Below are 22410 nucleotides of genomic sequence, written 5' to 3' on the forward strand. Positions count from 1 at the left end.
TCTAAATATATATCTAAATAAATAAAAAACTAATAAAATGGAGAAATTATGTGTAAAAAAAACAATGGGAATCAAAAAGCCTCTCTATGTATTTATATAGGGAGCTATAGCCTACAGGTGGTTACACGACATTACATACGTTTTTTATTTTTTAACTCCTCACTTAAAAAAAAAAAGATTTTAAAGGCCTGCACTCTATTTTCTACTTAAAATGTTGCATTTATTAAAAATAATAATAATAATTCTAATGGAAGAAAATGCTCATAAAAATTATATAATTATTACATAGTACCATAGAATCCTTTCAAAATTCTAAATAATAATCAAAAAAATATTATTGACCAAAAATATATTACATTTTAAGGCTTTGGTCACTTTTGACCATGAAGGAGCCAAGTGTGACCCCTAAACGAAGAGGACCAGAGGGTTAACAGATTTGTTTGGATGAGAGTCCTGGGGTGCGTTTCCCGAAAGCATCGTTGGCCAACTATGGTCGCAAGTTCATCGCAATGTCCATTGAACTCTATTGGTAACGAGGGAACTTGCGACCATAGTTGGCTAACGATGCTTTCGGGAAACGCACCCCAGATCCGATTACAGCTTCATTTTATAATCCAAATAACATTTGAGCACTCACGTCCAAATGTTAAAAGTGAAACTACTTCAGATCTTTTTCTTCTTGTCTTGCAGCTGTGAATCTGTAAAGGACGATGGCGTCGGTTGAAGAGCTGCTAAAGAACTCACTGATGGACCTTGGAAAAGATCATCTGAAGGAGTTTAAATGGCACTTAAAGAATGACAAGCTTATATATAAGTCTGAAATGGAGAATGCAGATATCTTAGACATAGTGGATAAGATGATATCACGTTTTGGGCCAGAAGAAGCTGTGAAGATCACAGTGGAGATCCTGAGGAAGATAAACCAGAATAATCTGGCTGAGCAGCTGGAGAACAATCACAAGCAAGGTAACATTTAATTCACAGTGACTGTAATGTGACTGACTGACTTTGCTCTGTTGATGTGTTTGTGTGGTCTATGTTTCCCAGTGAGTGATCCTCTCTCTCACACACACTCAAGTCAGGCTGAAGGCAATATAAAGACGTCTGCTGCGGTTGGAGCTCATTCAGAAGAGATCAGGGGTAAATAACAATCACTGCCTGTACATGGAAATGAGAAAATATAACAGCAAGCAACAATTACAGGGCCAAGAAGAACAGCAGCAGATCTTATACAAGTAAATTTATTAGAACAGACTGTGTAGTCATTTTTTATGAATGGTTAAATGGTTTACAAGCAACATCTACATATAAAGGGTCATTGCAATAACCCCAACCTAACCCTAATACAGTCTTATTTATTGTTTGGTGTGCTAGATGTCAATGGTTTGATCAAAAAGCTTTTAATTATTTTGGTCAGCATGGCCTTAAGTTGATCTGAGTCCAATAGTGACAATCCAAGGAATGCTCTGGAAGGATTTAGAAATTAATCAGAAGTTATTAAGAATATTTTTAATTTAAACCAATTGCATTCGAGTCAGTGTTAGTCAATGCATTGTCATCACCATTTATGTTGTCAACTTCAGCATAATCAGTGTAAGATGTGCATGTAAACACTATTGCAGTAAGAGTGATTAATTTGAATATAGTAGAAGCATGATTTTATGAAAAACACAATCACTTACTTTTTGCTGTATTTTCCCTATTTCTTAAAGGATCAACTGCAGACGATAGAGAAGCTACTCTTCATGATTACACAGAGACCAGCCTCACACTGAAGGACATATTAAAACAGGACTACGAGCAGATATTGGTTGGTAATTCAGAGACGGGTCATCAGGAATACCTGAATGACATCTACACTGATTTATATGTGGTGGGGAATGAGACTGGAGGAAGAGTGAACGACCATGAGGTGAGACAGATCGAATCAAATCACAACCAATTGACTGCCAAGGAGAAGCCAATCAAGTGTAATGACATGTTTAAAGTCCAGTGTGACACGGGTCGACGAAACAGAAAAGTGCTGACAATGGGAATCGCAGGAGTGGGAAAAACTGTCTCTGTCAATAAATTCATCTTTGACTGGGCTGAAGGAACAGAAAATCAGGATATAGTCTTCATATTTCCACTTCCATTCCGTAGATTGAATTCGATTAAAGAAGAGTACAGTCTCATGGGACTGCTCAACAAATACTTCTTTAGTAGTCCTGAAGAATTGCCCTCTCTTCCTCAAGGTGATGGTAAAGTTATGTTCATCTTTGATGGGCTGGATGAATGTCGCTTTACTTTGAACTTTAAAGAAGATGACACATTTACAAATGTAAATGAAAAAACAACAGTGAGTAAGATAATAATAAACCTTATCAAGAGACATCTGGTTCCCTCTGCTCTCATCTGGATCACATCCAGACCAGCAGCAGCCAGTCTGATACCCCGTCACTACATTAATCAGGTGACAGAGGTGCGAGGATTTAATGATGAGCAGAAAGAGCAATACTTCAAAAATAACAGCAGTCCTGAGGTTGCTGGAAATCTCATCAGTCACATCAAGAAATCCAGGAGTCTGTACATCATGTGCCATATTCCTGTCTTCTGCTGGATCTCTCTCACTGTTCTTCAGCCTCTACTGGCTCGAGAGAGTAATGACAAAACTCCCACAACTCTCACAGGGATGTACACAAGCTTCTTAATTTCTCAGCAGCAACAGATGGAAGAAAAATACTGTGATGACTCTGAACCTAAAGCCAATGCAGAGTCTTTTGATCAGATTATTCTGAAGCTTGGGAAACTGGCCTTTCAACAGCTGGAGAAAGGAAACCTGATTTTCTACAAAGAAGATCTTGAGGAATGTGGACTAGATGTCAGAAAAGGGTCGTTGTACTCTGGGTTATGCACTCGAATGTTTCAGGAGGAAAAGGTTTCAACAAGAAACATTTACAGCTTCGTACATCTCAGCATGCAGGAATTCCTTGCTGCTCTTTATGTGTTTATGATGGGCAAAGATGAGAAAGCTGACCTATTTCTTCAATCCTGGAGAGAAAAACTGACATGGAAACTGTCCAAAAAGCCACTGCTTCAGCTTCATAAGGCTGCAGTCAAGAAAGCTTTACAGAGTGAGAATGGACACCTGGACCTTTTCCTCCGGTTCCTCCTGGGTCTGGAGTCCAATCAGAGTGACCTGAAGGGACTACTGCCAGGACTGGAACTCAGAACAGAGAACATGAAAAACACAGTTAACTATATCAAAAAGAAAATAGAGAAGGAGAAATCAGTAGAGAAGACCATCAATCTCTTCCACTGTCTGAGTGAACTGAAAGATGACTTTGTGGAGGAAATCCAGAAGAATCTGAGCTCAGGAAATCTTTCAGCACATAATCTCTCCTCTGCTCAATGGTCTGGTCTGGTGTTTGTGCTCCTGATGTCAGAAGAGACTCAAGAGATGTTTGAAATGCAGAAATACAGAAGATCTGATGAGGCACTGATGACACTGCTGCCAGTGATCAGAAACACCAGAAGAGCACTGTAAGAGTCTCCTTTACATTCATTTAAAAACACTGTTAGTCTTTTGTAATAGCCTTTATTTTAAATGGGTGACTTGCTGGCCTAGACTGTTCAGAAAAATAAATAAATGTAATTTATGTGATGATATAAATGCTGGTTTGATGTTTTATGAAGAGAGAATTGTTTTAGCTTTATTGATGTTTGTTTTGTTCTCTACACAGGCTACAGTACTGTAATCTCACTTTTCAGTCCTGTGAACGTTTGTCTTCAGTTTTGCAATCCTCAAACTCCTTTCTGAGAGAGCTGGACGTGAGTAACAATGATCTGCAGGATTCTGGAGTGAAGCTTCTTTCTGATGGACTGAAGAGTCCAAACTGTCAGCTGGAGATACTGAGGTGAATGGTTTTAAAATAATTAACTATGCTATAATCAGAGGCTGACTTAAGTCCCTTAACCAATAAGTGAGGTAAGCGGCCGCTTAGCACCCCCAAGAGACATAACAACATTTGCAGGAATGTGTTTTTTTTCCCCATATTTATACAGAAGTATGAACCATATGGACTGCACAAGTCTGGGAAAAATATTGCTTGGGGTGGGGGGGACAGGAATTGACTATAAAGTTTGAATTTGCAAAATGACTTATGCTTCTATTTCATACATGGATTGCTTCTGACAGCACTGAACAAGCTAGCAGCGCCATCTAGTGGCTGTGAATGCTTAGCATCTCAGCCGGGTTTCAAAATTAACACCACACACCAAATGGCGATTAACTTGAAACAGTGTTACTTATCAGTTGGCTGGGATTTTTTTTCATGAATTCTAACAATGCATGGTTGAAAGAACAGGACAAGAACAAATTGTGAATGTTGTGATGTAATTGTATATATATAAATTCTGACTGTAAGGACCAAGGTTAGAGCTAGGCTGTGAGGGCTGAATGTAGAAGGCTAATGATAAAGTAATTCCAAAACTGTAACTCCAATTTTTTTCCAAGGAGTCAATACAAAAAGCCAAGAGGGTGAGTGTTTCCCAAAAAGGTAAATTAAAAAACATCTAAAAATGTCAACAAAAAAATAAAAAAAGCAAATGTCAAAAAATCAAACAGAGCAAATAAATCCAAAGAAAATCACAAGAGTAATTTATCAAAGACTGAAGAGGTTGATAAAGCTCAAAATATATATATAAAAAAAAAAAATTGGAACAGAGCTACTTACTACTCGCAGGAAACGACGCACAAGTAAGAACACTAACACATGATATGATGGTGGGAAAATAAAAGGAAACACGAGGGCCTTTAGTGGCCAAAACTACTAAATAAACCTAACACTGACATGCTCTGTGTTTCAGAGTGAAGCATGGCACTGTATTCATTTACACACAAGCAACTCATGATCCTGTGTTTTCAGTGTTTCAGAGCGACTCAGTTCACAGTAAATCAGTGGTCTCAAACTGAGCTCCTGGAGGGTCACTGCCCTGCAGAGTTTAGATCCACCCAGCTCCAAAACACCTGCCTGGAAGTTTTTAGTAATACAGGGGCCCGTTCTTCGTACATCGCTAACTCAGTTAGCTGGATTTGATTGTTGACGATTTGGCATGATCTTGGATTGTTTGGTTCTTCGAAGTTCATCCTGGACTTGCTGTCATAGCAACAGGTGCTATTTATACTGCAACAGTGATACTTATTTGTATGACTGTTAATGTTTCTTATCTAAATGTAGATTATATATTTTCAATTCAAAACAATAAAATAAAATATAAAAAACAGAATAGTCCATTGAAATTACTGCTAACAGTTAAAAATAAGAAATACCTAATGAAAGGCTGAAATAGGTATAAATATTTCTATAATAAAGTCCGAGGCCATGGCTCTTAGTCGGAAAAGGGTGGCTTGCCTGCTTCAGTTTGGTGGAGAGTTCCTGCCTCAAGTGGAGGAGTTCAAGTATCTTGGGGTCTTGTTCACGAATGAGGGAAGAATGGAACGGGAGATTGACAGATGGATCGGTGCAGCTTCTGCAGTAACGCGGTCGATGTACCGGTCTGTCGTGGTGAAGGAGCTAAGCTGCAAGGAAAATCTTGATTTACCGGTTGTGGCAAGGGGGGCATGGTTCTGCAAGGTCTGTAACGGGAGAGAGAGAGAAAGGAGACGAGCGGTGCGTAAGTAGGTCAAGTGCAAAAGACGAACACCTGTGTCTTGTTGCAGTAATTGGCGTGGAGAGACCTGATAAAAGCCGCTGTGGAGTGAGAGAGAGAAGGACTGAGGACTCGTACGCCATCATCAAGTGGAAAGAGTGGCCGACAACATTGTGGAATGAGTCTGAGCTGATCAAGTGGAAATAGTTGAGCACAAGCTGTGGAAAGAGTATTAATGTGAGACTGTTTTTGGTGCTGTAGCGAGGCTATGGTGAATGCGCTGTGTGCACGCCTTTTGTTTTGTTTATTGTTTTGAGTTTTCACAATAAAACGTACGAGTCCCAGTCACGCCGACTCTGTCTTCTTCCTTCCAAACACTGAACCTCATCACACCAGTCGATCTACTTTCCTACTCTCACCTGTGGTCATGAGCTGTGGGTTATCACCTAAAGGACAAGATCCCGGATACAGGCGGCTGAAATAAGCTTTCTCCGCAGGGTGGCTGGGCGCTCCCTTAGAGATAGGGTGAGGAGCTCGGTCACTCGGGAGGAGCTCAGAGTAGAGCCGCTGCTCCTCCTCATCGAGAGGAGCCAGCTGAGGTGGCTCGGGCATCTGTTCCGGATGCCTTCCCGGGGAGGGATTATGTCTCCCGGCTGGCCTGGGAACGCCTCGGTATTCCCCCGGAAGAGTCTAGGGAGAGGGAAGTCTGGGCTTCTTTGCCTAGACTGCTGCCCGCCCCCCCTGGATAAGCGGAAGAAGATGGATGGATGTATGGATGGATGGATGGATATTTCTATAATGCAAATAATCATAAATGTGTCTGACGACTTAACTTCATTTAGAAAAGTTATATTTTTACTCTGGTACATTTCCACAGACACTTTTTTGACTGAGTCTATAGAAAATAACAGTTGCAAATACAAACTGCACTGGGATGAGTTTCACAAAAGCATCATAAGCCTAGGTTGATCGTAGAACAATTGCCACTAATAGTCTCAACGATCAACTTAGGCTTATGATGCTTTTTGGAAACGCAGCCAAGGTCAGTGTGTGATAGTAACGCCTGATTGCCAAACTAAAGTCATGTGGACTGTTGCTGTATGTCTTTGTAGATTGTCTGGCTGTATGGTGACAGAGGAAGGCTGTGGATATGTATCTTCAGCTCTGAGTTCAAACCCCTCGCACCTGAGAGAACTGGATCTGAGCTACAATCACCCAGGAGATTCAGGAGTCAAGCTGCTCACTGATAAACTCAACCATCCAAACTACAGACTGGATAAACTCAGGTATGTAGAGTTTTAAGCAACAACAAAAACAGCATTACAATCTTAACCAGTATTACTTATTACAAACCAGTTACACTTTATTATATATATTACATTACTACATTACTCAGAGGTTTAACTCTAGTTATGCTACGAGACTACTGAATGCTTCATTCTGATTGGCTGACGAAAATTCTAAAGTGTGCAATTATTTCCAGTTAACACACAGGTAAAGTAGTTCTAGGTCTTTACATATCACTTTGCAAAATTATTTCATTTATTTCAGAGGTCCTGACAGCCTATAACAGCAAAGGAACCAAAACGCACAAAGACTAAGAAAATATAACAAAGAATAGGATATAAATCACAAACCATTTCCAAGTTACAAAATGACTTTATTCACTTTCTCCCGCTCTCCCATAAAAACGCATACACATAGAGTAAAGACACACTCATACAAAACCACTGAAATTTGTTGTCACGCTGCCCTGCTATTTCATCAGTAAAATAGTTTTGCAACTTATGTAGTATGGGACTGTGTTTGGTGAGGTTCAATGAGGTGATGCATGTGCACATACCCGGCTTTTCTTATTACAAAATATATGTTTTGGAATTTTGTGCAGATACAACATCTAGTATATATACAAATTAAATGAAACACAGCTCTGCTTTTCTCTAACCAGAGCATGTGAGTGTGATTGGCTGGAGATTGTTTCCACCTATTGCAACTGTCACTTCTGTCTGTGTATATTTTGGCTAGTCTGGCATTGGTGTAGTGTACTCTGAAGAATCTTGCATTGCATCAAACTGTGCCGGGCGCATATAGAGTAAGAATGTTCTAAATCAATTATATAATCCCACTCTATTTCAAGTATAGTGACCACCAGCTCTTGTTCCCAAGTATTTTTGAGTGAAATAGAGGGGTAAGGATTTAATTAATCTATTTATTCATAAATTAGCCCTTTTCTGTCTGAGCTAAGAGAGAGAAGGGTGACCATTTTAGAATCAGGAGGAAGATTAGAAAACTGGGCAAACTGATTTTGTACAAAATGTCCGATCTAAAAGAAGCGAAAAATGTGTTTTGGGGAGATCAAACTTCTGACAATTCTGAAAAGGATATAAATATTCCTTTATCATAAAAGGAATGATATCATAAAAGGAATGCCGCTGTTCGTTTGTACTGTACTGTATTTATTTTTTATTTTTCTAAACTGTTTTAATTATTCTTATTTCTTTTTATTATTTTAATTTCTTCTATGTAAAGCACTTTGAATTGCCATTGTGTATGAAATGTGCTATATAAATAAACTTGCCTTGCCTTGCCTTGCCTTGCCTTGCCATAAATGTCCTTGATGGTACTGAGACCCCTAGAAGACCAGTCACGAAAAACTAGATCAGAACATGATGGTAGTAAAGATAAATGGTTTACTATAGGAGCCAGAGCAGATGGTTTGATTAAAGTGAGTAATGTAGATGAATTGCTGCTCTCTTCGGAGCCAGGTGAAAGTGTAAACAAGACTTCACCGTCTCCAAACTAAGCGCTGTCTTGCTCTCTCTCCCTCGCACATATTAATCAAAATAAATCGACACGGTGGTAAAAGTTCGGAAGACCAAAGCTTCATGTGGAGCATTAAGAGATTTTTTTTTGCCTGAATTACCGCTGGGTGTGAATTGTGCTAATAAGTTGCCTTATCTTCTCTGAAAAGCGTTCCAGACATTCAGCTGACATAAAACAACACTTTAATTAAATGAAAAAAACTATCCAGTGATGAAATGTTTTCTGTGTTGACAGAAATCTTGGATGTCCATGTCCTAACTGCTGGGATAGTCACACAACGTGCATGACGTGTCCAATTCGCGAACTAATGACTCCTTTGAACCGATTCATTTTAATGAATGGTTAAAACAACTGATCTTTCCAACAGTGAACTCAGGAGACGTCTGAATCGGTGTAACTAATCAGTAACACTTTACAATAAGGTTCTATTTATTACATAAATTACATAAAAAGTGCACTTCGCTAACTCAAGCTTAAGCTTTAAAATAAATAAAGCCACTTGTTTTTTTGAAAAGCATATGACTACATTTTTCCACACAGTGCTATCAAGAATCGATAAGAGAATCGTTAAAGAATTGGATCGATAAGCAGAATCGTCAGTGGCATTGATATTGATAAAATCTTATCAATTCCCATCCCTATGTGAAGACAGTAAAATTATAATCAAACATTAAAGAACATACATGTTTTTTTAATAGTTTTTTTTGAGAGTTAAAAGAATTAAACATTTTGCTAACATGAGGTCTTGTGTCACTGTCAGTCTTTTTACATCAGTGCAAAACTAGGGTATGCAGATTAAGACCACTATTCATCAGCATGCATTGATTAATCCCATGGCATGTAGCAAAAAAAAAAAAAAAAAAAAAAGGTGCGACCAAATCATATGCTGGTGCGACCAACTGAGAAAGTTGGTAGCACCAGTGCAACCAGTGGAAAAGTTAGTCTGGAGCCCTGTGTGTACACTGGCCCACCAGCAATAATATCTGGCCCGTGTCCGCAGCCAGATTATTTTGATAGTGGCTGGTTCTGAAATAGATCTGTCATGACTGCAATTGTTACTCACAATCACTTCGTTGTTAGTGATTTTGCTTTCAAAATAAAAGTATGAGAACATTTTTGCAGCAATGTTTTATCTTGAAATTAATTGAGAGCTTTTAATTTAAAAAGTTTTGAAAGACATTCAAAAGAGTCTGTGGATCGCTAGACACACCTCTAAAATAGCAGTCATGAAATGTGTGGTATGAAAAAACTAACAGTGAACCATTGAAATGTTTGCTTATAACGCAGGGCCTCAGCACCAACATGTGAACAATAACAAAGTTATTTCTTTTTTGTCAAATTAGATTGACAAGACAATCAGCAAACAACTAATTTCTTGATCATGGATGCAGAACAGCTGGGGGTGCAAATGCTTATACTCCTGAAATGACAGAGTAAACATGAGTAGGCTACATTAATTAAAGTTAGATTAAATTGAGTAACTACGTTCAAAATACATTTTGGCTATTTGGGCTAATTTGAAAACTGGCATCTTCCATCAGTCATGATTTTTTGGATGTTGGGTGATATGGATGTCACTTTAATCCACAGACAGTTCTCCAGGTTTTTATGCGTCAGTCATTTCTCTCATGTGTCTTTATCGCATTCATTGATGAGAAGGTTGACTCGCATGTATAGGTGGAAGGGAACATTGTCAGCACATAAAATGCGAGTGTTTTGATTGTGCTGTACTCTTCTGAGCATGCCACCCAAAAGGCACTCACAGACTCCGCACTTCTGAGCGCATGAATGACCAGGGAAGTTGTTTGGAAATCAGTTAACTCTATCTGAAATGCTGCCTCGTCCAACAAGGGGATCGTTTTTTTCACCACACTCTCAGAAAATAAAGTACATAATTGTACCTTTAGGGGTACAATGGCTTGTCACTGGGGCTGTACCCTCAAGGGTACATATATGTACCTTTTAATGCCTTTTGACCCTCAAAAAGGTACATATATGTACCTTGAGGTCCAATAATAAGCCCTATGGGGTACATTAGTGTAGATTGTACCTTGGAGGACAGAAATGGATTCCTACTGTAACCCTATTTCTGACAGTGCAGGGAGGAGAAGTCTCCTGGTCGGACTGTGAGAGGGTCACGCACAAAAGCAATAATATCCTTTGGGATAGAGTAGTCCTCAAACCTAGAAGTGAAGTTGGCCCGTAGATGAAGGTCCACCATCAGCTCTGTCACTTCTCCCAGTGTTTTTAGTGTACTGAAATGTAGCAGCCAGCCAGTTGATATATCTGATTTCAACAACTCCAGCTTCCTCAAGAATGATTCCAGTTTTTCAACCATGTCCGCTATGGTTTTGCCTTTCCCTTGTAGCTGCAGATAAGCTGATTTAGGTTGCCAAATGTATCTGCTAAAAATGCAACATTAGACATGAAATTTTCATCTTCCAGGAGGGCAAGGTGATCAGCTGCTACCCTCATTTTGCTTAATTTAAGGAACACCTTGACCTCATCCAGAAGCGGCTCAACGCGTTTCCTTTGCTTAACTAGCGCACGTCATTGTGTAGCAGCAAGTCTTCGTAAGTGGCCTCTCCTGACTCAGCAACAAGTTGTCGGAAAAGACGATGCTGTGTGCTTGATGTTCCCCTGACAAAATTAATGACTCGCATCACTTTATCCATAACTTCCTTTTGCTAACCGCTAAGCCTGGTGCAAAGGACACTCTGGTGGATGAGGCAATGCAGTTCATGTATTTGGGGGGGGCGATCTCCTTCACTTTGCTTACCAGACCTCTGTGATTTCCCACCGTCGCAGGAGCCCCGTCTGTCACGATTAGGTTAACCTTCCCAAATGACCATGAATGCAGCTTAAACAACTCTTCCACTTTTATAAATATAATGTCCCCAGTCGTGTGCCCTTCTAATGGAATAAGAGAAAACAGCTCTTCCCTGAACTCCTTTCCATCAAAGTATCTAACATAGACGCACATCTGGGCTACATCAGTGTTGTCAGTGCTCTCATCAATGGCTAGGGAAAAGTAGTTGGCCTGATTGAGACCACTGATCATAACTTCCTGCACAGCATCCGACAGCGCATCTATGCACTGGGTAACGGACCTCGCATATAGGGGTAACTGTTTCACAGAGGCAATAATAGCATTCATCGACTTGTCAGTAGCCGCCAGTCCTTTCAAAACTTTGCAAACAGCGACAACTTCGTTGCAGATAAGACACACCTATTTTCGCTGCCAACTTTCCTCTTTAGACTCTTTGATAGTGCCATTTTCTCTCACCAGCTTAAATGTTAACATCACTCTGCACACGACATAATAACATACCTCCAGCATGCAAACAATACATTTAAAAAAAAATGCAGTTTAGTATGTAAGGATGCCAAGGAATAATTCTGAGTGGAAAAAGTAGGCTACGTCAAATAATTATTACAATAAGTTAGGCTCCATTGTGTAACAAGCTAATTAAAATGATACACATTTATTATTCACAATATGGTAAGAGGAAATAAAACATAGTTCGTTAAAAGCATGACTCAAATGCCATTAATGGGCTTATTAAAGTCCTTTTAATATTTTGAGTTATTTTTATCTATTCCGCATCTCCCACATATGTGTGTTTTAGCAACTTTTTACCAAGGCGGTCTGTATCTTGTGCAAGTTGGTGAATGAAGATACTTGCTACGTGTCACTACTGCTTTATCAATTTATCCAGTGTAAAACCCTGACACCGCCACAGAAATGTGGCTTTTTGTTAATGACTGTCCTACTACAGGATTTAACACAGAGTAACAGCAAATTTTATTTTATTTTTTTTGGCCCGATACCAAACTTACTTGCCTACCCCTAGTATAAACAGTAGCTGGCTCGATGTAAGATCAGCAGATCTTAAACAGATTCTTAAATTTATAATCACAAACCATCTCAGGTATTTCCATAAGAACAAAGTAATATACTTTATTCTTATGGAAATACTGAGATGATGCAATGCTAATCGACATAAATTTTATTACACAAAGAGTACTTCAAAATAATATACTGTCTGCCTCATTCTGCAATGAGAAGCCACTTCAGATCCCAAATGGAAATTATTTCAAACACTCGACTGATGTTATGAAGTGAGTTCGGAGTAAAAACATGTAATATTTGGCGCTTTTTGCTTTTCAAATGCACATCATAAGTGACTCAAACTCACAGTGCTTGCAGAGATGGAGCAGCATTCACTCTAGCGATCAAGCTATTCTGATCACACTGACGCTCCTCACTATGAAACTTGTCACTATTATTGTTTAGCAGAATATAAACATCCAAGTTTGAGCAGATATTCACTAACGCAGTGTATTTCACAGTAAACACTGGTCTAAACATTCTTCTAATATTCATTATATTACAGTGTAAACACTCATTATGACCGCCGCTAGCATAGCTAGCGAAAGCGGTCATATAGGGATTGTCAAAGTTTTTTTTTTTTTTTTTTTCCGTCATCTACTGAATTTTTTCGTCAACGATACCAGGGACACCGAAACACCGGGGAACATGAAATTTGGTGGGCATGTAGCCCCACTAGACTTTTATGGAAAAATTTCGTTTGGTCCCCGGGGGCCACTCCCCCCCCGCGCTGGGCCCCCCCAAACCCAAAAAATGCAGTTTTTCCTAAATAACTACCTGAACCGTGGCACCGAGGATGAAGAATTTTTTATGGTATGTTGGTCTACTAGACTTTTACGGAAAAATTTCGTTTGGTCCCCGGGGGCCACTTACCCCCCCGCGCTGGGGCCCCCGTGAATTTTTCGTCAACGATACCAGGGACACCGAAACACCGGGGAACATGAAATTTGGAGGGCATGTAGCCCCACTAGACTTTTACGGAAAAATTTCGTTTGGTCCCCGGGGGCCACTCCCCCCCCGCGCTGGGCCCCCCCAAACCCAAAAAATGCAGTTTTTCCTAAATAACTACCTGAACCGTGGCACCGAGGATGAAGAATTTTTTATGGTATGTTGGTCTACTAGACTTTTACGGAAAAATTTCGTTTGGTCCCCGGGGGCCACTTCCCCCCCCGCGCTGGGGCCCCCGTGAATTTTTCGTCAACGATACCAGGGACACCGAAACACCGGGGAACATGAAATTTGGTGGGCATGTAGCCCCACTAGACTTTTACGGAAAAATTTCGTTTGGTCCCCGGGGGCCACTCCCCCCCCCCACGCTGGGCCCCCCCAAACCCAAAAAATGCAGTTTTTCCTAAATAACTACCTGAACCGTGGCACCGAGGATGAAGAAATTTTTATGGTATGTTGCTCTTAAGGGCCCACATCAACCTAGCCCATAATCACTCATTTGTGATTTGCGCCCCTCCCATAAAAAATGAAAATGCAATATTATTCTGCTTTAATCGCCCCTATCTTCAGTTGAGATGTTCAGAACTGCACCATATTTCATGTGTATGATTAACTTGACATCCTCTGGGGGTATGCTAAGTTTCGTAGAATTTCATCCATGGGGGGGTATAAAATAAATTCATTTATGTGCACATTTAGTGACTGTACACTCATCGGCCTGTAGATGGTGGTGTTGAGCGAAGGGTTGCTGGTTTAGGATGATACTGTCACTAAGGTTGCCAACTGTCCCGAATTAGGCGGGACGTCCCGCATTTTGGGCCTAATTTATTTGTCCCTTGCGTGACCTCCCGTGTCCCGTTTTTTGACAAGCTGATAAACCACTGACTGATACAACAGCAACAGCAGCAGTGCTGACCACGACACTTGAGAATGATCACCGACACCTGTCATCATCCAATCACAGCTTTTTTTAATCACTGTTTTGAGACAAATCATTGTTTGATTTGCGAACATCCTCTGCCGTCTGGTCGCTTCCGCTTCAAGCCGGACTCGTCTCGCGCTAACGGTAATTTCCTTCACTGTCCACGTTTTGATTTCGGCTAATCAATTTTGGCGAATGCAAACAACGTGATTATTGTTCATGAGTCTAACATCCAGCCACGCAAGAAAACATGTAATCTACCTGAGGGAATAATATGCTCAAAAAACATTTCTGATTATTATTAATGTTTTAAAGCTTTTAGAAAGTACATAGAAAGCTTTTATAACATTATCTTAACTGTCACTTTTGATTAATGTAATGCATCCTTGCTGAATAAAAGTAGGCAATTACTTTATTTTTTTTCCCAAAAAATAATCTTACTAACCCCAAACTTTTGAACTGTAAGCCTAGTGTATAATGTTAAAAAAGCTTTCTATTTTAGATAAATGCTGTTATTTTGAACTATGGTTTGTTTGTAATGTGACTTTTTTCATGTATGACATTAAAATTATTTTTAGAATTAAATACATAAATAGGTTAAGCAATACAAATGTGTTTATGTCTGATAACCTTTTAAACACAAACTTAACTGCAGACACTGAAATGACGTACACTGTGTGATACAGTACAAATATTTTGAGTGTCCCTCATTTTCCTAACCACGATTGTCCCGCATTTTCCTTTTCTGAAGTTGGCAACCCTAACTGTCACACACACACATGCAGGAATACAAACAAACGCAAGCATGCACACACACTGACATCCACACGCACAGACACACACACACATACAAATCCACATGCACAGACACACACACAAACACACACGCGCACACACATGTACGCACGCATACATACACGCACAGACACACACACACACACACAGACACACACATACACAAACACACACACATACACACACACACAGACAGACATGCACATACTACTACTTCTTTTAGGTATATACATAAACACGCAATACAGCCAAATTGCTCCACGTCATTTCTTTTTGTGGAAAGCCAGTGCAGGCCTGAGCGGCGGTCATATTTTGTACCGCCATGCGGTACATCTAGTTAATTTTATATTACACGTACACATATTTAATTAGCACTGAAAGGTTGCTTACCTTCCTATATTTCATATTTCAACATGTATTTCATGTTTCAGTCTATTTCACACACTTTCTCAAACAGTTCTATTATACCTAAATTAAACTCAGTACAAAGGGCGGAAAAATGTATTCTCTTTTAAATCCCCATGTGCAAGAATGTTAATATGGGCGGAAGTCAACAGCACATATTTGCCAAAATTAAAAATTAGTTATTTTATGCATTTAAATGATACATTTTTGTTTGAACTTTACAAATTAATGTAAAATTAGCGCCTATCTTCTATTACAAATGCACAGTGCTCACATTTATTTGTGCATTAAAAAATGACATATCAGCTGGTGCCTTATATTGTGATCTCACATAGCAGAATATTTTAGTCCAGAGACATGTGGCACATACAGGGCCTAAATTTAACACTTGTCAAGCACCAAATGAGAGTAAAAATCGGCGTTGGCGAGTGTTGATTTCTAACAATGCAATGTTGTAACAACATGAACGTGAACAACGCTCTGTACAGTTAATGGGTCAGTGCTGCATTTGTCTTTCCAATGTAAATATTCAAGCGCTGGAACACGCGAAAGGGAATTTATTACTCACACGCTGTGTGGGAAGTTTAACATCAGAAGCGCGTGACCTGAAAGCCACGTCTCTCACAGATGTTGAGCTCTCTTTCGCCTCCTGTGCTTGAATGGACAAATTCACTCAAAATGATTTAAAAAAAACCACTAGACCCAGACCCAGTTATTGCTGTTTTTGGTGTCAGTAGTGACAATGTGGAGCTATCTAAAAAACAGTGTATTGTGCTTGGAGTTGTCACAATCTTAGCACGTAGATTGATTTTGCTCAACTGGAAACAAAAAAATCCACCTCACTGCTCTGCCCTGATTTAGAGATGTTATGCACCACCTTCAACTCGAAAAGATTACATTTTCCTTAAAAAAGAAGACTGATATTTTTTATGTAGTATGGAAACCCTTTATTAATTATTTTAATAAAACAGCAATAATTGAACCTTAACCCCAGAATATTACTGCACACTGTATCTGCAAAGTGAATTTTGTTGGAGTTTTTCTTTGTGCCAATGTAAAAAATGTAATAAAGAGAATGTAAAAAAAAAAAAAAAGATATACATTAAATGAACACTTTTGTCAATTTCGGTACCTGAAAACTGTCATGCCTGAAGACTGTCTATTTCATTATGTATTATATTTATATGTCCTTTTGCTTTTAATTTGATTGTTAGTTATTATTTTATTACTGACTGTTTACTTGTAAAAATGTTGCTATTAAAATTTGTATTAGTTAAGCTAGTAGTTTTAGCTGTGGTATCAAAATTGGAATAGAGGATTGTGAATTTACACAAGCATCTAAAATTTAGGTGTCATAACTGCATGTTTTTGTGTCATGACTGGTAAAAAATATTTTCTTAAGTCACCGGCCATTGGCAGGTGTGGCAAAAAGTTAGGTTTAGGCCCTGGGCGCATATATAACAAATATATGCATGCAGTTTTGACGCAGCTTTAATCAGCTTTTTGGTTACTTCATGGCTTAACTGACGACAGAACTACGACATTACTTGTTTACTGCAAATACAGACAAATATCGTCCATTCTGTCATCTTTTCCGGTGTCTGTCACCTCCGACCACGGTCTGTCATGTAATTTGATTTATGATGTGCAGCAAACTCTGCTGCGATGCGACTGTTCCCCTCACACATCTAACATGCTGTATATAAGTAGTTTACATGATAAAAAGTGTTGTGGCTAAAAAATTCTATTAAATCATCATCACTGCGTAAGAGACACTCTGAATCAAATTGTCTTTTAAAAGTATTTATTCTTGCAAGAAGGCCCAGTCACCGCACAGAAGTTATGCTGTAGAATGAGTGAGACAAAAGTCAGGAAGAGCTGGGCCGCCTTTATACTAGTCTCAAGGTCTTTTTAAGCCGGTTTCTTTTCCCCATGCACATTCCAAGATAAGGGACACATTGTCACATATCCTTCTATTCATCAATAGCTGATGCTTAAGACCACCAAAAGTAAATACAAGGGTCAAAGGTCCCTTCCCAGCTGTTCCCAAAGTGTCTCACTCCTGCACTTCCACAGGTATACACACACATATATTTCCCGTTCACATACCACAATACAAACAATAGAAACATGTGATTTATATTACTGAAGATCAATGAAAATAAAAATTTTCCATTACAAAAGTAATCTTAAAGTTAAGATATGCCTCTAGTTTTAATCATTTAAAACAGGCCTTTGAAGTTTGGGCAAAAACTCCAGGCAATTATATGTTTTTGTGTATTCATACAGAAGTGTCAACAGCTTTCATACACGTACTGTATATACACATACATATATACCGGTATATACATACATACATATACATATACATATACATATATATATATATATATATATATATATACACACATATATATATATTTGACAAAAACTCCTTGGCGACTCTCAGATACCAGAGGCTAGTAGATCAATGACATCAAAGCAGATGGGACATTCTTTAAAACGTCTTCTTCATTCGGGTTCGAACAGCGTGAGGGAGCGCAATAATGACAGCATTTTAGCAGATTTTTTTGCCGTAAAGCAATTCGTTACATCGCGAGACCTGATATCACGCGATACTTCCTGACGCTGAGGTCGTTGGCCCGCCGGCTCAAAGTTGCAAAGGTGGTTTTTCGGCTCACAGGCACTTGGGGGGTGCGAGATGACCACCATTCAACCCGAAAAAAGTCATATAACTATTCCAATGACTCCGAAGCTGTTCGGTTAAGGTAAAAAAGTTACTTCGTTCACCTTTAACGTAGGGGGGAAAAAGGTAACATTACTCCAGTCTATCACATGATCCTTTAGAAATCATTCTAATATTCTGATTTATTATGAGTGTTGGAAACAGTTCTGCTGCCTAATATATTTGATGAATAAAAGGTTAAAAAGAACTGCATTTATTCAAAATAAAAAAATATTTTCTAATAATATAAATCTTCTTTACTATCACTTTTTATCAATTTAACTCATCCTTGCTGAATAAAAGTATTAATTTATTTCAAAAAAGAAAGAAAAAAAATTACTGACCCCAAATTACTGACCAGTAGTGTATATTGTTGTTACAAAAGATTTCTATTTTTAAACAAAAAATTTTATCTAAAAGTTTAAACTTTAAACTTTTTCTATTTTTTTTTTATTTATTTTTTTTATTCATCAAAGTATCCTAAAAAAGTATCACAGGTTATGAAAAAATAATGAATCATCATATTAGAATGATTTCTATGTGATAGACTGGAGTAATGATCCTGAAAATTCAGCTTTGCATCACAGAAATAAATGATAATTTAAAGTATATTAAATTGAAAACCAATTATTTTAAATTGTAATAATATATCACAATATTAAATTTTTTTCTGTATTTTTGATCAAATAAATGCAGGCTTGATGAGCAGAAGAAACTTCTTTCAAAAACATTAAAAATAGTAATGTTTCCAAACTTTTGGCCTGTACTGTGTAATGATAGCTTGAGAATCTGTTAGGCTATATACGGTAATATATAGAGCAACGTATGCCTGTTTGTGGCATGCGTAGCTAATAAAAGATATACGGTATTGAGTCAACACAGTGTTCGTTCATGCCGCTAGATGTGGCGCAGTTGTGAATAAAGAACCGAAACGGAGCAACGCTTCTATTGCCTCATTTATACATGACATCCTAACATTACATGGTGTCAGAAGTCAACGTGACAACATGGCAAAGTTTTCTCCACCCGAATGTTTTGACTTCAGTCATCCCGAGCTCTGGCCTGAATGGAAGCAGCGTTTCCACAGATTCCGAATAGCCACGAAGCTGGACAAAGAGTCGGGAGAAGTTCAAGTTTGTACACTTTTGTATTCTCTCGGGAAGGAGGCAGAACACATCGTCAGTACATTTGTGTATGCAGCGGATGGCGACGAGAATAGGTACGACATAGTTTTAGAGAAGTTGAACAATTACTTTGTGCCTAAAGTCAACGTGATACATGAACGGGCGAGATTTTATCAGCGTGTTCAAAAGCAAGGTGAAAGCGTGGAAGAATTCATTCGTAGCTTACACGAACTGGCTGAAACATGCGCATTTGGAGAAGCTAAAAGTGAAAATATAAGAGACAGACTGGTGATTGGTGTTCTGGATAAAGATATGTCCCAAAGATTACAAATGATGTCTGACTTATCGCTTGAGAGAGCATGTAGGCACGCACGGCAATCGGAACAGATAAAAAGTCACGTTTCCGAACAGACTAGCTCTTCAGCATTGAATGAAGTCGTACGGAGGAAGCACAGTGCATCATTTCGACCAAAAGGAGCGTTCAAGCCAGAAAGCATAGAGAGAAAATGGACACAGAGAACAAATAGCCAGAAAAACACACGATCAAATGACCCAATTGTGGGGAAATGCATGCGTTGTGGCAAACAACATCCAAAGAGCGTCAACTGCCCAGCGAGAAGAGCAGAGTGTCGAAAGTGTGGTAAGAGAGGCCATTATGCTATTGTGTTTCGTACTCTACATGTTAGTGATGTAAATGTAGTGCATGAAGAGCACGAAGATTCATTTTTCCTTGGAGCAATCACAGTAAAGGACTCAAGTGACGCATGGTCCATAACCTTGAGGATTCAAGATACGGAAGTGGAGTTTAAGATAGACACTGGTGCAGACATTAGTGTCATATCGGAACAAACTTATAAAGCTCTCAACACAAGGCCTAACTTAATGTTCGTGAATGCAGCGCTGGATTGTCCAGGAGGGAAATTGAGAAGTTCAGGGAGATTTGAGACAAGCACGCACCACAAGGGAAACAAGTACTGCTTTACTGTTTTTGTCATAGCAGGTCAGTCTGTTAATAATTTGCTGAGTCGAGAAGTTTCTGCTGCCCTGGGGTTAGTTCAGTCGGTTGGACTTTTGAAAACCGCTCCTGTGAAAATCAAGCTGAAAGCAGACGCAGCCCCATATGCCATTACGACAGCCAGGAGAGTGTCGGTTCCCTTACTTTCTAAGGTGAAAGCTGAACTAGACAGAATGGTGAAGTGTGGCGTGATTGAAGAAATTACAGAGCCTACTGAATGGTGTGCGCCGATGGTGCCTGTGCCTAGGAAGAATGGCCAGGTGAGAATATGTGTAGGCCTAAATCGTTTAAATCAAGCAGTTGAACGTGAAAGGTATATTCTACCAACCCTCGATGATATACTTCCCCAGTTGTCAGGTGCAACAATGTTTTCACTACTAGATGCAGCGAGCGGATTTTGGCAAATTCCTCTGGAGAGGGAGAGTGCTAAATTCACGACATTTATAACACCGTTTGGGAGGTATTTCTTTCATAGGCTTCCTTTCGGAATCTCCAGTGCACCAGAGATATTTCAAAGAGAGATGAATAACCTCTTAAGAGACTATGAAGGTACAGCAGCATACATGGATGACATAATCATCTACGGGGAAACGCCAGAGGTTCACGATTGTCGTTTAAAGAGGGTCTTGAAGACACTTTCTGATGCGGGATTGAAACTCAATGATGACAAATGTCTGCTGAGGCAAACACAGATACAATTTCTGGGTCATATCATTGATGCTCGTGGAGTCAGACCAGATGAGAAAAAGGTTGAGGCCATACTGAATATTCAACCTCCACAGAACGTGACAGAAGTAAAGAGGATTTTAGGAATGGTTCATTATCTAGGTCGATACCTACCTGGTTTGGCTGAAATAACCCGCCCACTTAATGATCTCCTTAAAGCTGATACAGTTTGGACTTGGAGTCATGCACAGGAACGAGCGCTCACAAGAGTCAAAGAGCTCATGACTGAAGCACCAGTTCTTTCTTTCTTTGACGTGAACAAACCAACCATTGTAAGTGCAGACGCTAGCAGTTATGGACTAGGAGGAGTCCTCTTCCAGCAGCATGATGGATGCTTGAGACCTGTAGCTTACTGTTCGCGTACCTTAACCAACACCGAAACAAAATACGCACAGATTGAAAAAGAATGTCTCAGTGTGGTGTGGGCTTGTGAAAGATTTTCCAAGTACTTGTACGGTCTGGACAGTTTTGTAATTCACACGGATCATAAACCGTTGATTCCGCTCATCAACAGCAAGGAAATTGACATGGTTCCTTTGAGATGCCAGCGACTCTTGATTCGACTGATGAGGTTCAATGCTAAAGCTGAATATGTGCCAGGGAAATCACTGGTTGTAGCTGATGCTCTTTCTAGACATCCATCTTCGACACCACATCTGGATTCAGTGGAGCTTATGAATGACATTACGGCCTTGGAGGAGTCCACTAGAGCTGCCTGGCCAATGTCATGTTCACGACTGAACGAGGTCATTGAAAGCACAAAGACTGATCCTGAGTTGCAAGTGGTGATAAAGTACGTTAGACAGGGATGGTCAAAGTATCCTTCACAAGTTCCAGAGCACGTCAAGCCTTACTTTGCTGTGAAGGATATGCTGTCTGTGTGTGATGATCTTCTGATTTACAGTGACAGGATCGTTATTCCAAGTGTCATGAGAGCTGAGGTCAAGAGGAAACTTCATGATGGTCACATGAGGATCGTCAAGTGTAGAGAGCGTGCAAAACAAAGTGTTTGGTGGCCTGGGATTAGCAAGGAGATCCAGGTATCTATAGAGAACTGTGCTTTCTGTCGAATAAATAAGCCAGCACAACACAGAGAACCTCTGATGAATACCCCATTACCAGACGCACCTTGGGTGAGAATTGCAGCTGACATTTGCGAAGTCAACAAAAAAAACTACCTTGTAGTGGTTGACTATTTTTCTAGATTCATTGACATTGCCTATCTTCCAGATATGTCAGGGAAGACGGTGGTATTACGATTGAGCAACATGTTTGCCAGATGGGGTTGTCCTGATACTCTTGTTACTGACAATGGTCCGCAATTCGTTGGTCAACAGTTTCAGGATTTTGCAACAGCTTACAAGTTTCACCACGTCACCACGAGTCCGTATTTTCCACAGTCAA

At 39.5% G+C, this 22410-nt stretch overlaps 1 protein-coding gene across 1 annotated transcript in view; it reads left to right on the forward strand.

The window, feature by feature from the left end:
- Nucleotides 1-710: 710 nt before the first annotated feature.
- LOC311081638 (NLR family CARD domain-containing protein 3-like) overlaps nt 711-22410 on the forward strand; it is a gene marked incomplete at its 5' end in the record, with an annotated part of 124778 nt that continues 103078 nt past the window's right edge. The window contains one exon of the mRNA XM_084112228.1: nt 711-966. Coding sequence (XP_083968354.1) covers nt 711-966 — 256 coding nt within the window. The remainder of the gene's footprint in view (nt 967-22410) is intronic.

This window comes from Abramis brama (assembly GCF_963993115.1).
Source record: "Abramis brama genome assembly, chromosome: 4".
Taxonomy (NCBI): domain Eukaryota; kingdom Metazoa; phylum Chordata; class Actinopteri; order Cypriniformes; family Leuciscidae; genus Abramis; species Abramis brama.